This window comes from Athene cunicularia, assembly GCF_003259725.1.
Source record: "Athene cunicularia isolate RWA chromosome 2 unlocalized genomic scaffold, athCun1 chr2_part1, whole genome shotgun sequence".
NCBI classification, from domain to species: Eukaryota; Metazoa; Chordata; class Aves; order Strigiformes; family Strigidae; genus Athene; species Athene cunicularia.
The window spans coordinates 83,940,040-83,954,148 of record NW_020799095.1 but is presented as its reverse complement, the minus strand read 5'-3'; the positions used below and the strand labels follow the sequence as shown (position 1 = coordinate 83,954,148).

The 14,109-nt window shown below is 37.5% G+C and overlaps 1 protein-coding gene across 1 annotated transcript in view; it reads left to right on the top strand.

The window, feature by feature from the left end:
* Positions 1–1,557: 1,557 nt before the first annotated feature.
* MOCOS (molybdenum cofactor sulfurase) overlaps positions 1,558–14,109 on the top strand; it is a 206,902-nt gene continuing 194,350 nt past the window's right edge. Inside the window, exons 1-3 of the mRNA XM_026841398.1 lie at positions 1,558–1,588; positions 2,290–2,379; positions 5,019–5,085. Of these exons, the coding sequence (XP_026697199.1) occupies positions 1,558–1,588; positions 2,290–2,379; positions 5,019–5,085 (188 nt within the window). The remainder of the gene's footprint in view (positions 1,589–2,289; positions 2,380–5,018; positions 5,086–14,109) is intronic.

The window sequence follows — 14,109 nt, the reverse complement described above, 5'->3', positions numbered from 1 at the left end:
AAAACTTTAAATATTAATAATTTTTCCTTCCTCAGCCACATATTCTCCCCTGTTTTCTAAGTAATATACCCAGAGGAGGAATTTTTAAAATGACCAGCTTTTTTTTACCTCTGTTTCACAGAACTGCAGTATTGTCCTTCATAATGAGCTACATAATGAATCACTTAGGGGGCCTTTACCTAGAGATCTTTTAGTCCATATTACCTCACAGGAGCATTGGTTGGGATGGAAAGCGCCTATCCACTATTGGTGGGTGGTTTGTGTTTGAGGAGCCTCAGCTGGCTGCTTGTTTTTTGCTCGTGCTGTACTGTTGTGTTATCACTTCAGTGTTGTCAATCTCCTTAGGGCTGGAAGGATCCAAAAATGGTGGTTGTCTGTCTCCAGAGGAGCATCACTAGGCTGTGCTTGTGGTGCCCATAAGAGCTAATGGGCCAAATGGCATCTTTGTGTGGGCTTTGTTGAGAAAGAGTGTTGGACAGGATGGTCACCTCCAGGATGGCAGTCCTTCCCCCTCTCTTTCTGGCTCAGGGGTGCTTCTTTCCTTTCTCAGCTCTAGGCCAGCCTTCCCCAGCTCTCCCAGCTGTAGCCAGTGACTGAGAGTTGCTTAGAGCCCCGAGCTCTGCCATCGAGCTGGGCCCCTGTGTCGTGTTGATGGCTGTTACTCCCCGCTTCAGCTCCACCTCAGAGCGGAGGCATTTGGTACCAGGCTGGAGGGCAGGCCCTGGTCTCAGGGCAGCCGCAGTAGGCGTATGGCTGGAGGGAAAGCTGCCATCCTCGTGCTGTGTCCCCTTGCTGGCAGAGGCCATGCCACTCTGCCAGGCAGGGGCCTGGCTGTCTCCTGCCAGGAGGCAGCATGCCTCTCTCCCTCCAAACACCCGGCGTTTTGAGAGTGAGCTGAGCAGCTGTAATCTCTCTGCTGCTACAGAGCAGCTGTAACCTCTCCTGTCAGAAACTGGGCCAGATGAACCCCCATATGCATGCTGATACCTGTGTGCTTGTATGTGCCACTTCATACTGCTTGAGAGAAACTTTCTAGAATTTAAGAAAAAAGAGTAAAAACCTAAAAATTCTGTACATATACTAAATCAGTCCAGGTTTTGTCCATGCTCCATCCCTCAGAACACCTTAAAACACTTGATTAACTTCAAGCCATCATTAAAAATTCTGCTTTTGCTATATATTGTAACTGGGGAAATCTTAAGGCAGGGAGAGCTTTTCTCTTTTGGAAGTAAGAGGGGATGGTTATCCATATTGGTTTTATCATAGCACTGCCTCAAATCTTTACCAACTGAATCACTGCTACAGCAACATAATATATAATAATACATGTTTTCAAGTGTCAAGGCTTCTTGTTTAAAGCTTAACTCAGTTTTAAATCCCTATGGAAAGGGAAGGCCTTTAAAATACTTAATAAATTCTAATCTTAATCGTATTCTTCATTATTAAAATTTGAAATAGGTTGAAATACTTAAGGTAAGTGAAATGAAAAAACTAATAAAGGGCATGAAACACACTGGAGAAATGGAAGAATAATTGCTAAAGATTAAGAAATCTAAAATGGCCAAACATGAAAAAGCCTTAGCTTCCAGTAAGCATTTATTTAAAAGTTTTGCAATAGCTTAATAATATAAAAGGAGATTTTAAAAATGAATTGAATGCTAAGTGCAGCAGAGTGGCAAGAAATGTTTAAATACATTAAATCTCAAAGTAGTCCTGTCTTTGGACTTTAAGCATGATTTAGGCCTTGTCAGTTCTTGAGAGAGTTGCTCCATTTGTCAGCAAGGAAGCAACACTACTATTGTTGTTGCTATTAATAATAATTATTATCATTGTGGTAATAGTAGTTTTCTTAAGTAGTGCCAAGGAGTAACAAGGTAGTGTGGCCGAAGACACTGGCTTGCTCAGTCTTGTACAGGCAGAATAAAAAGTTTTTTCCCTTTCAAATAATGTGTAATCTAAACACGAAAGGAAAACATTTTGGTTTTAATTAAAAATGATAAAGATGCAATCAAAATGTTGGGCTTCTATTAGATCCTTTTTTTTTTTTCTGCTAGTGAATGAAAGATGCCTTGCTGTGAATATTGTCTGACTATTGGAACATATTTGAGAAGCATTTTTCAAGAGCTGTAGAGACTTCTAAGTCAGGCAGAGAAATATACCACAGGAAGTTTTGGGAAACTGCCTTTTTGTGTGGTGTACGGGGTGTTTGAATGGGGCACTTCACAGTGTGAGAGAAAATGGAATTAAATATTTTAAAAATTGAATCTATTAATTTTATTTTTGTTTTAGGAATTACTTACCTTGACCATGCCGGTTCAGCACTTTTCCCAGAGAGTCTACTTAAAGCTTTTACTGATGACCTCAGAAACAACGTTTATGGTAAGTGCAAAACAACGTTCCCATTAGTCTTCTCAAGTTTCCATCTAAATAGATCAAAACTGTGCCTCTTGAGTTGTTAGAAGAGTACTTCTGTGGGGTTTTTAACACTGCTATAGAGTAGTTGGAGGACCAGTGATTTTACAAAGGAGTCATAGTCCCTTTGTGTCACCCCTAGCCTTGTTTTTTGGTGGCCAAGGACGTGTCTGTTGTTGAAGAAGAAAAATCAAAGGGAGCACGACTGTCGCCCTAGGGTTAGGGCACCTTGCTGGGGATAAACAAATACAGTGTAGCTCTGAGCACTGTTTATTCTGTCTGTTTTTTTTCCCCCACAAAATGCAAAACCAATTTCTTATGCAAGGACTAGAATCCAGAACCAACCCCCTTCTCAGTGAGAGTCATCACAGGGACGTTATACTGTGGCTCAGTATAAGCACTTTATTTAGAAGGCTTAGCTCAAAGATCCCAAGTGAATTTGGGCAGGGTGTAGGTGCTATACCTTTCCCAGACAATTAGACTAATGCCTACTTAGAAAAAATGATGTACATTGCCAAAGCAATCTTGAACTTAAGAATGTGACTGAAAATATGTGCAGAATTGTGCAATATCTGTGTGGAGATTTAGCTATTGCAACTGTGGATGTGGGCACTTCAGTACCACCTACAAGTACTTCATGTCCATATCCTCTACTTACACCTTTAATCTCTTTTTTAACATTATTATCTAGCTGAGAACCACGCACTGAATGCGCTTTTATACAAAGACAACAGCATCCATTGTTTAAGAAATACTGTTACTGTGTGAGACAATTTACATTGGAGTGATTCATGCTCAACCAGAAAAAATAAAAAACCTTGTACAGTATTATCTATATACTCTATAAGTAGTCCCACTGATGTAATCAAAATTTCTCATTGTTTGTTACTATCTGTGGGATATGTGTCCTTTTTGCTAGTTTTGTGTCTTTCTTGTGCTCCCTGATACACAGAGCAGAGTAATTCCTCACTTGAAAACTAGGTACCACTGCCTTAAAAGAAAACCATGTTCACTCAAGCACTGGCACACTTATGCTTATTACCTGGGTGAGCCACTTGAGAGTTCTGGGTAGTTTTCATTTTCCGTGTGCCATTGTATGTGTCATTTCCCCCTCTTTTGTTTCCTGAATGGTAGCAAGGCCAGGATCGAGAGCATGGATTTAAGTTCCATATGAAATAGATGTTGTTCTTGATAGGAATAGGTTTTTTTTTCTGTTATAACAAGATACGTTGATTTGATTACATTCAAAATCTCCTATTGAAGTGCATGTCAGTGATATTAAAATTAATGTTCTGTCACTACAGCCATTGTAAAGTGAGATGTATGCACTCTGATCTTAGTTATTTCAAACAACATTGGGCTCAACCCTTATAATAAGTACTGTCTGTGGTGGAAAAAAATTTAATTTGTGAATCAATTGAGTGCTTGTGAATAGAAATAGTAGTGCTGCCAGTTTGGAGCAGATTTGCATAGTACCTATTATGCTTTGGGAGAACAAATTGTATCTTTTTAATACTACTTTCATCTAAAATGATAACAAGAGCTCTAATATGGTCAAATCTCTCCTTTTTCGGTTACATCTCTGATACTCTGAGGGCAGTAACTTGTATAAAAAGAGTTCATTTAACAGACACAGATGTGAGTGAAGGGGGAGTTTGACTTGCAGGTTTTTTTTATTTTCTTGGTGATAATCCACAGGCCTGAAGAACTGCAGTTTAGCTGTTACATGTGTAAATGAGGGAAAGTAATGTAAGAAAGAGAGATTCTCACTTCTAAGTCAAGAATATTTGAATTGGAAATTACAGAAATTCAACATCAGACATGAAAAGTCTGAGTATTAGTTTTGGGTTTGAGCTCTAAATTTATTATTCTTTTCAACACTTTCACTCAATAACTTTCAGCAGGGTGATTTTGATATTTTAAAAAGAGAATAGCTAATATTTCAGCCTACTGCAAAAACTGTATTAGTATAGCAATTTTTTTCTTGTTCTCTTTCCAAACTGTTTAGGTGTGTTCTTTAAGCATTTACTAATAGGCAAGTGTGCTGTGGCTGTGTGGATATTGCTGTAATCTTTTTTTGCACAAGAAGATAAATTCATGACCTTCTTAAGTGCTGTCTTGTTAATACATTTGTGCTAAGGTGGCTACTAATTTTGCTATAAAATTTATGTTTTTATGAGCTCGTTGAATTTCAGCCACTAAAGAAACCAGGGTTAGTCCTGTTGTCCAATCATGAATGTCTATTATCTCCAACTGCTGTCTCTTCTAAATTGCTTCTTAGCTAGTGCATGAATACATCCATGAATGTGCATTCTGTCTGTAGTTTTTCCTAGTACTTTTGTGCATATGGAGTTGCATTTTCTTTTTAAAGGAACTGTATAAGTATTAGTAAGAGATCCAGCTGAAATTTCAAGGTCTTTCTTCTGTAACATGTCCTTTCTCTTGACTAACTGCTTTAAGGAGCTTCAGGGCATTGCTGTGAAGTATACGTTAAATCTTTCTTTGTCATCTTTTCAGGCTGACTTGGTGTAATACTTTCATAAAAGAAAAAATTAATAGCAAAATTGTGATTAATCATTAACTTCTGTATCTCTGTTGTCTCCTAGGCAACCCTCATAGTCAGAATATCAGCAGCAAGCTGACATATGACACAATCGAGCATGTCCGATACAGGTAGAATAATCTTTCTTCCAGATGTTGTATGATACACTTCATAGTTTTCATTTTGATTGGTCCTGTGCTGTTTTGATCACTTTGCTATGATGTCATTTTCTGAGGGTCATCTGTCCCATCTAAAGGAAATACTTTTAAAATGCAAGGTACTTGGACAGTAAAGTGTTGGACAAAGTCAGTTCTTTTTCTCTCAGATGCCCCAATTCTTAAAGTCCTGTAGTAAATTAATGCTGTAATATAAGTCCACAGTTTTAATTAGGATGTAGAAGTTGGAATCTCAAAAGTGATAGTAAGATGGTATGGTAAGATAGTAAGGTGGAACTAAGTGCAAGGACATGGTTAAAATTCAGAGGAAATTAAATAGGGTGTAATGAGAGATCTGTGAGAATTTATTAAAAGCTTATGGGAATGTGTACATTGGTTTACAGCAGGTACTTAACTTCTGCTGGAGTAATAAAATACCTTTTAAAGTTTTTTTTAGTGTAATTTTTAAGAGCAAAAAGAAAAAGAAAATGTAAGATTGAGTGTTGGGGCTTCTGGGTATGGACAAGAAAGCAAACTGAATCTTTAAATAAGGGATGCCCTTGAAAGTTCAGGGTAGAGCGTACTGAAAGTACACTTCATGCCATTAGTTTACACCATAAAGAAATATACAACCTAGGTACTTGCTCATTGGTTGTGTTAGGTAACTTGCTATTTTATAAAATGTGTCTTTATTGAAGAATATGCTTTGTGTTTATTTGTCTGCTTTTAATGGCACTCTTTGTGCAAGGAAAGAAGTGTCACAGATTCATCTTTGTTTTATTATCTTCCTTAAAAGCAAAGTTTTCTCCAAAACATATCACAGAATTCAGATCAACAGCAGTGGCATTACGATAGCATTGTAATGTGCATAGCTGTAAAGTAGAAAATCCGCCTTACACCTTTCTGCTGCTTTTTCTTTGACTGCACTTTTATGAGGGTGTAAAAAACCCAAGATTTCTAGGTGTAACATGCTGCTGGCTATAACCTGTTCCCCTGCTGCCACTGGCTTTCTTGAGAAAGTATTTATTTTTGCTTCTTCACAACCCTCCCTTATGTTGTGCAGGATGACAACCTATTAATGTAGGGCCAAATGGAATGAAAGAGACTATCTATGAGGAATAGCTGTTTTCAAAAGAAGACACTTATAGCCAGTTGCAGAAATACCTACAGCCCTTCAGTCTCCTGAGCATACCTGTGGGCTCATATGCAGCATTAGCATTCTGATTTCCATTTAACTTAGGTGATATTTCAATGTTGCCATTTCATTGTTCTTCTTATGAAGGCACATTAGAAAGTGTAGCTGTTTCTAGACTAATTACTATTGTACTCTGTGTTCTTCATGTTACGGAGCAAGGAAATAGACTTTCACCATGTAGCTTATATAGATTACTTTAAAAGAATTGACATCTTCAGCTTGTTTTATTTTGGATCCTGCTTTAAAAAGACTTTTATAAGAGCAGGGTGGGAATTGACAAGAATCATATCAGTGTTTGTGTTGGTTTGGGGTTTGTTTTGGTTTTTTCTTTTGGGGAAAAAAAGAAGGTCCTCTGCATCCAAATGAACATTTTCAGTATCGCACCCAATAGAATTTGTCATCTTTCCCTATAGAAATTCAGCCATTATTCCCCAATAAAAATTTAAAAAGCATAGTCATCAAAAAGGCATAGTCATAAAAATTCAGGAAGAAAATGCCCCAAAAACACTGTCGGTAAGTCAGCTATCTAAAAGGCAATAAAAGTATATTAAAAATCTATACTTCCATGTCATTGCAGCCAATCAAAATAAGCAATATAACAAGACAGGGAGACAGGCAGCTCTGTCCTGCATCAGAGTGCATAGACTGGATTTCCTCGGTGAAAGAATAATTCAGCAGGTAGTTTCAGAAGTCTTAAAATTAATTACTTGCTTATAGTTCTGGTTTTGGCACATGGCTGCAGCCACAAATATGGCTTTTTTTCAGTGTTCGAATCCGAGACAATATGATTTAAAAAAAAAAATATTTAATTTTCTGATGAGATGACACAAGCAACTAATTAAAACTAAACACAAAGCTTAATTTTTTACTTATATTTGTCAATCTTGGTGATAGCAGCATCAGAATAGACTTTCCTAATCTGGCAGTGTACACTGTTCCACAGTACAAAGCTTTATGATTTGATTTTGCCTTCATATTTGCTTGACAGACAGAAACCACTCATAGCATGGATTTGCAAGAATATAACATAAATAATTAAATATTTGAGTCAGTGGATGTTTTCCATGATTTACAAGATTATAATAATCAAAACGGCTTACCTCTTGATCAGCTCAAGTACAGTAAGAGTAAAAATAACTATTTTATTCTTAAAAACATTGCTTCCCTTTACTTGAAATTAACTGAGAGATTTTCAACATTGTATCTCTACATTAACCATGAGTGACGCTGAGAAGAGGAAGCAAGAACTGTAATAAACCTTACCGAAATGTATTAAATGTATGCATCAAAAGATTATAGATCCTTTTTATGACTTTGCTTACGGATGTATGGAAATGCCATTGCTTCAGTTCCATAGAGCTACAGAACATGAGTGCAATATCTCCTTACGATCCTTCAGATAATGCAACTCAGAAATTCATTACACTGAGTACTAAATAACCCTTTCCCCATTTGCAAGCGCTTTAAAATACTAGCTTTCTGAATATTTTAAAACATTGTCCTTGTAGATCTTACACTTGCAATATCAAATAGTGCAGCAGTGTCTTCTAACCAGAGCCAGACTGAAGTTTTAGTGCTTTGTTTGTGGTGTGTTTAAGATGTACAACAGGATACTTTTCTCATTCAAACGCAGTGTTGAATTTAATAGAGTTTTGATGTTCATCCTTGAACTTTCAGGTACTATGAAATATTAAACTCAAGCATACTTTGGGAATTCAAATATATATTTAAAAAGAAGCAAGAAATTTCAGCGAAGATTTCAGCATCAGATTCTCCTAAACTGTGGCAATATGTGTATTATAGATTTGGCATTGAGCTAAATGGGATCAAGCTTAAATATAAACCAAAATGTGTATTTCTATAAAGGCCTCTCAAAATATGCTGCCATCTAAGTGAACTATAAGAGAATTAATCTCTGTGGCCTGCACATATGAATGAAAAAAGGTTCAGCAGGCATGTACAAAATTAACGTAAATGGCTTACTTAGTATTTTAAGAAATACTTACTTCTGTGGTAAAACACACAAGTGGTAATGGATTTTGCTAAGGAAGCAGTCTTACAAATGCTGTTTATGATTTAATTTACATTGTATTTGAAGAGAACATTTCATGATAACAAGGTAAAGCTTCTATATACGTTGTAATTTGCTTATGAAATAAGTTTCCATTTCAAGTCTTTTTTTTTTTTTTAATTATCACATGTTCTGAAATGGTGCTATGTGCAAGATAAGAATGTTTTCTTTATTAACAGGTTTAAGCAGTTCTGTGTCTGAAAACAGTAATGTTAGAACTGATACATACATGAAAATTCGTTGACCTTTCCTACACAGTAAGAAATAGTAGATACAGTATCTGCTTAGTATTGATTTGTCCTTTGCAAAGGTCATCGACAGGAGACCGTATGGATGAATGACATCTGAGCACTGAGTCCTGTCCTCCTTAATGGTACCTATCAACTTGAAAACCTTGTTTCAGAACTAGGATGGTTCAGCCCTTTTGCATGCTTGTTTTATAACGTCATTTGCAAATGCTGCTCTTCCTGATCCCACTGCTCATCAGGGCAAGTCTGAAATACCACAGTTGCTGAAGCCTAGCAAAAGGAGACAGTGCTCACTTGGGTGACTGTATATCACAACTGGGAGAAGCATTAGAAGATAATTGGGAATAATAGATAGCTTTTTTGGAAGAGCTTGATAAATAGGCAAGAGGGGTGATCTTTTTCCTCAAGGTTTATGGAATGATTTTACGTAGGTATGCAATGAAACAATCCCAGTGCGCCCACAGCGAGCTGACTAATATCCTGACTCTGTGCTCTGTTATGTGCTGAGCAACAACAGAGCAATGGCTTTGGTGCAGATCCTTCTTTTTTTCTCCTTGGCCACACCTAGTCTTCTATGCAACTGTGAGAACCTATTTTTTTTCTTCTTAGCACTAAAATAAAAAAAAAACTTGTGGGATGGATAGTAAATTTAAAATGAAGGACTTCATTTTATAAACAGTTGTTTCTAGGAGTCAATCCATTACTTTTGGTGGGCTTAATCTTTACAGTCCTATGCAAGGTAATTAAAAGCTTCTGGACAGGGTACGAGGTACTGTTATTTTTGAATGAGTTTGGAGACTGGTTTAAGAACCAACAAAATCAGTTTACTTTGAAACTTTGATCCTGGACTTTCATCTCTGTTTTAATAAAATCATTAACCATTAACTTGATAAACTGAAACTTTAGAAAGGAATTTGCTAATAATACTCTCTGTTCCTCTTCTGGTAACTCTTCAGCTTTATAACTTCATGGTTTGTATGATGAAGAAATTGCAGTAAATAAAATTTTTACATTCATGGTCATGCTATTTGAGTAATGTGTTGCAAAGAGAGCCAAATCTGGAATGATTCGTTTATTGAAAGAAATAAATATTTCAGTAAAATAAATTAAAATCTGGAGGTCAAGATTGCTAGTTTATGAACACGAAGGATGAAATGCTTCTGGGCAATTCTGAGTTTAATTTGTGTGGGTGGTTAGAGGGTGTTTTGCAAAGAGGTTTGAAAAAGGGTGGACACAATGTTTAATTTTTTTCCTTCCCAATTCAGAAAAAAAACCCTCAGGAATCTGCTTTTATAATGTGGCTGTGACAAAAAAGCAGTGGAGAATTAAGTTTTAAAGTGATCTTGCTGTCCCATTGCTCTCTAGATAACATTCAGAGTAGGGAGAGTGGTACAGGCTTACTTAGAATCAGGCCACCATGTTAGTTCACATTTTTTTAAATGCACAAAGCCTCGCTGCCTCCTCAGCTGCTCTTTTGGCAAGGACCTGATGGCCTTTGTGTCACTGGGGAAGCCTGTGAGAGGGCACCTGAGCTGATGACTGAGATACTCCAACTGGACAAAAACATTGATAAAAACAGTGAAAGTTCCTCCAATGCAAATTCCATTTTTCCCTTCTCTTAATCTCTTTGTGTCTTTCAGGGTTTTTATGGAAGTTTTTTTCCCTCCCTAGGCTGTACAATACTTCTAGAAGAAATGCAGTGTTCCTTCCTCTTCTGGATTTGAAGTTGCATCCTAAGAAGCAGTATAGGGCCACACTGGTCTGTGACTTCTCGGGTAACACTTGTTGCCCTTGCTGTTTAGTGAGTAGTAACATAGTCCTGTCTAGCTATTGGGAATGCTAGCAGTTACTTTGCCAGCTCCAGGGAATCTGACAACTTCATTACTGGCCTAGATGATTTTTAATGCAAGACCAGATAACAAAAATAATTTCTGCCATCCCCTGTGTGCTCATGTTGTACTTGACAACTGTGTTTTGACTTCAGTGCACTTCTGTTTCTCAGAGTAAGTTATGTAGCATTGAAGAGGTGCTCCATTTGCTTTAAGGCAAGAAATTTTGAATGCCATCTTGAGTTATGTATGTTGTCCAAAATTCAGCTGATATTTTTTTCTTATGTCTAATTTTTTTTAAGACAGCTGACACTTTCTCTTATGTTCCATCTGAAATTTACTCAATGATCCTCTACCAAGTGCACAACCTGCACCTTTTTAAGTAGTCTCTAATAATCACCTAAGTGAATAGCTATTAGTGTTGCTTATATTTTTTTATCATTAAAAAACTAGCTAGTTCATGGCTTATTATTGACATTTTTAATATATATATATATTTCTAAACTACTGCTGAACTTCTAACCTCCTGAATATAGTGATGTATTCCTTTATTTTTTGTCCAGAAGCACATATGATCTGCAAGTAGTGGTAACTTTGGAGCAGCTGACTTTGAAGTGTTTGAGTGATTTCATTACTTCTTTTTTTTTTTTTCTCTCTCAGTTGTGATATAGCCTGAGAATTATCTTCTGTCCCTGTTACACAAGTGTAACTGCCGCTGCCTTCTCATCTCTAATAATGCCATTGGCTTTTATGTGTTATCCCAGACTATCTGTAGCTCATCCAGTCTTCTTACAGACAGAGCAAACACATTTGCTTTGCCAAACAATGGCACATGCCTTCAGCTCTCTCTCTAATAAGCAGGTTATTTACAGCACCCATGCTAGATACTGTAGTCCTAATGCTGGGTGGGTTTTTTTTTTGTATTTTGCTGTCCTATGCAACCTGCTGTCTTGATGAAATTTTCAGTTAATATCCTACATCTATTAGTGGTTGTTGCCTTTTTTTTCTCCCCTCAGCCCTGACAACCCACTTGGCCACAGCCAGCTAGCTGCGTTCATTAAGTATATAACTGCTTGTTAGCGAGGACATTGCTACCCTGCTGAAATTTCAAACATTTCTGTGGCAAAAAGCAGGGCAGGTTCACAGCTTCCAGGCTGGCTGGGTGATGTGTTAAACACCAGAGGGAGTGGAGCCAGTGGGAGCATTAAAGCAGCACTGTTGAGCAGAAGAAACTGAGAACAGTGAGTGCAGAAGGATGGATGGTGACTGGCAGGGCATAATGAAGTGGTGCAAACTGGCCACCTTAGCTGGAGCAGGGATGAAATGAGAGTGTGAGGGGCCAGTAAGGGTTTTAGGGTGCCAGGTTTCAAGAAAGCCAGGTCATAAACATCCCAACTGGTATGGTTCAAGAGTATGGGAATGCACATGACCTTCAGGGTTTTTGTTTCTCATCTCCTGCTTTTCATCTACTGTCACACGGTACTTTTCATCTGCTACTGATGCCTTTTCCCCACTGGGAGGGCTAGAAAACTCCCTCTTCCACTGGCTTGTGAGAAGCCAGTGTCATTTTGTTTCTGTGACAGAATTTCATGTTACCTATAGGCTTTCATAGTCTTTATCACCATTATTCCCTCTGATTCATTTATGTAAAGGAGACCTATCCCATTCTCCTGTTTTCATAGGTTGAACAAGATAAGCTCCTCTAGATTCTACTTCAAAGGTGTATTCTTCATGCCCCACCCCAATCTCATTGACCCTGTCTCTGGGCTTGTTCTGGATTGCCTTAATCTTTCTGAAATGTGTAGCCAAAATAGAATGGGGTCATTAAAATAAGTCCTGCAGTATGGCAATCAAGGGTATGGTAACTGAGACAGAATAAAGGATTCTTTAAATAGCGATCTGACCTCATCAAATATTCTGGGTGCTAGGAGAAGGCAAAAACTATTGTAAAGGTAAGGAAATGGCACGAGCATTTCAAATTAATAGAGGAAACCTGCAAGCACAATGGATTTCTAGGATGAAAGAAAGCACATCTTTGGGCTTTGTACATTCTTCTAGAATTTTATACATTTGCTGGAAGATGATTTTTCTTGTTTGTTTTTGTTCTGAAATTTCATGCTAGGCTGAAAGTGGTAATGTGCTCCATAAACTGGTTGATACTGATATGAATGGAGGAAAAATTAAAGAAGACTGTGATATTTTGTACAGAGAGGTATTATGTAGGAACCCACATTGACTTGAAGGAGATAAAATGATTTGATTAACTTGTGAGCATCTAATTCTTTGAAGCTAAATGCACTAGCTTTCATTGGTAGTTTGAAAATATGCAGCAAGTGCCAACAACTCAGACGTTTGTAGTATATGATAATATTAATATTCCTTCTAACTTTCTTTATTCTTTCTTTGTTTCTCTGCTTAGTTCACTGATTTAAGTTTCTCACCTGTTTTAAACTTTATTTCTAATATGAAATTTGTAAGCAAAGATACTGTCCTTGAGATTAAAGGGTGCCTTTAAGAAGCAGCATGAGTCATGGTTAGATACAGGAATATGAAAGATAAATGAAGCAAGACTTTGAACAGAACTGTCTCCTTTATATTAAGGTTAATAATGTCTAGTGAATCCAGGTTTAATTTGCTAGATTTTATTAGTATATTTGGTATGTGTCAAGGCAGAAGAAAATTGTATCATTAGTATTATTGAGTGCCAGCTCAATAGCATGTTGCTAATACTTTAGAATTTATTACAAGCTTTTGGATGGTGAGACTGTTTAGAGGCATAAGATGTGTATGCTTTGGATTTTATGAAGACTCCCTTGGCTTGTAATGAATCCAGTGTTCACAGTCAATAGTGTTCAAAAGAGCTTTTCAACGCTCAGGCTTTTCGCAGCCATGCTGTTACCACTTCTTTTAGTTTGTCTTTCTTTACCCTTTTCAAGGTGTTTAGAATTTCATTACATTTTTTTGCACAATACCTGTCATGCCATAAAGGAGGTTTTGGAGATATGAATCACTTATTTGGAAAATCTGTCAATGTTCACAGACCAGATTTTTCTGACTTGTGAGTAAACTATGTAAAAAAGCAGTGTTGTCTTGCAGAGAGAAAACAAAACAAAAAAACCCAAAACCCCCAAAAAACCCACAGCAAAAGACCACAGATGATGAACAATACTAACACTGACCCTTGGCATATAATGCTGAGACTTTTGTACTAACAAGGCAGCAGAGGTATGAGGCAGAATCCTAGTTAATTTTGCCTTGCTAAGAAAAATTTCACTGACCCGTTGTTTCCAAAATTCTGTGTGGTGTCCCACTCAGCCATCTTTTAGGAGGCTGGTTCTCTCCTGAGTCTTCTGTGAAACCTCCAGTTCACTCGCTGTCCATGACAAGTTCGTTGCAACAGCAGAATGAGCTGCATGCCAGTAAGGGCTTGTCTGAAGATGCTTACAATCTTGCTATAAATTCATAAAAGCTGAAGGTTGTTTTATTTCACACAGATGTCTTCCTGTGGAAAGTGAAAACTAGAATCCAAAACATTCTGTTAGACAAGAGCTGCTCTGCTAGCCTTGAAGGGGTGGAAACCCTTTAGTTCCACACCGACACACTCCAAACCCTCAAGTCCCCTTGTACAATCTTACTGGAAAGTACTCATCTGGCCTT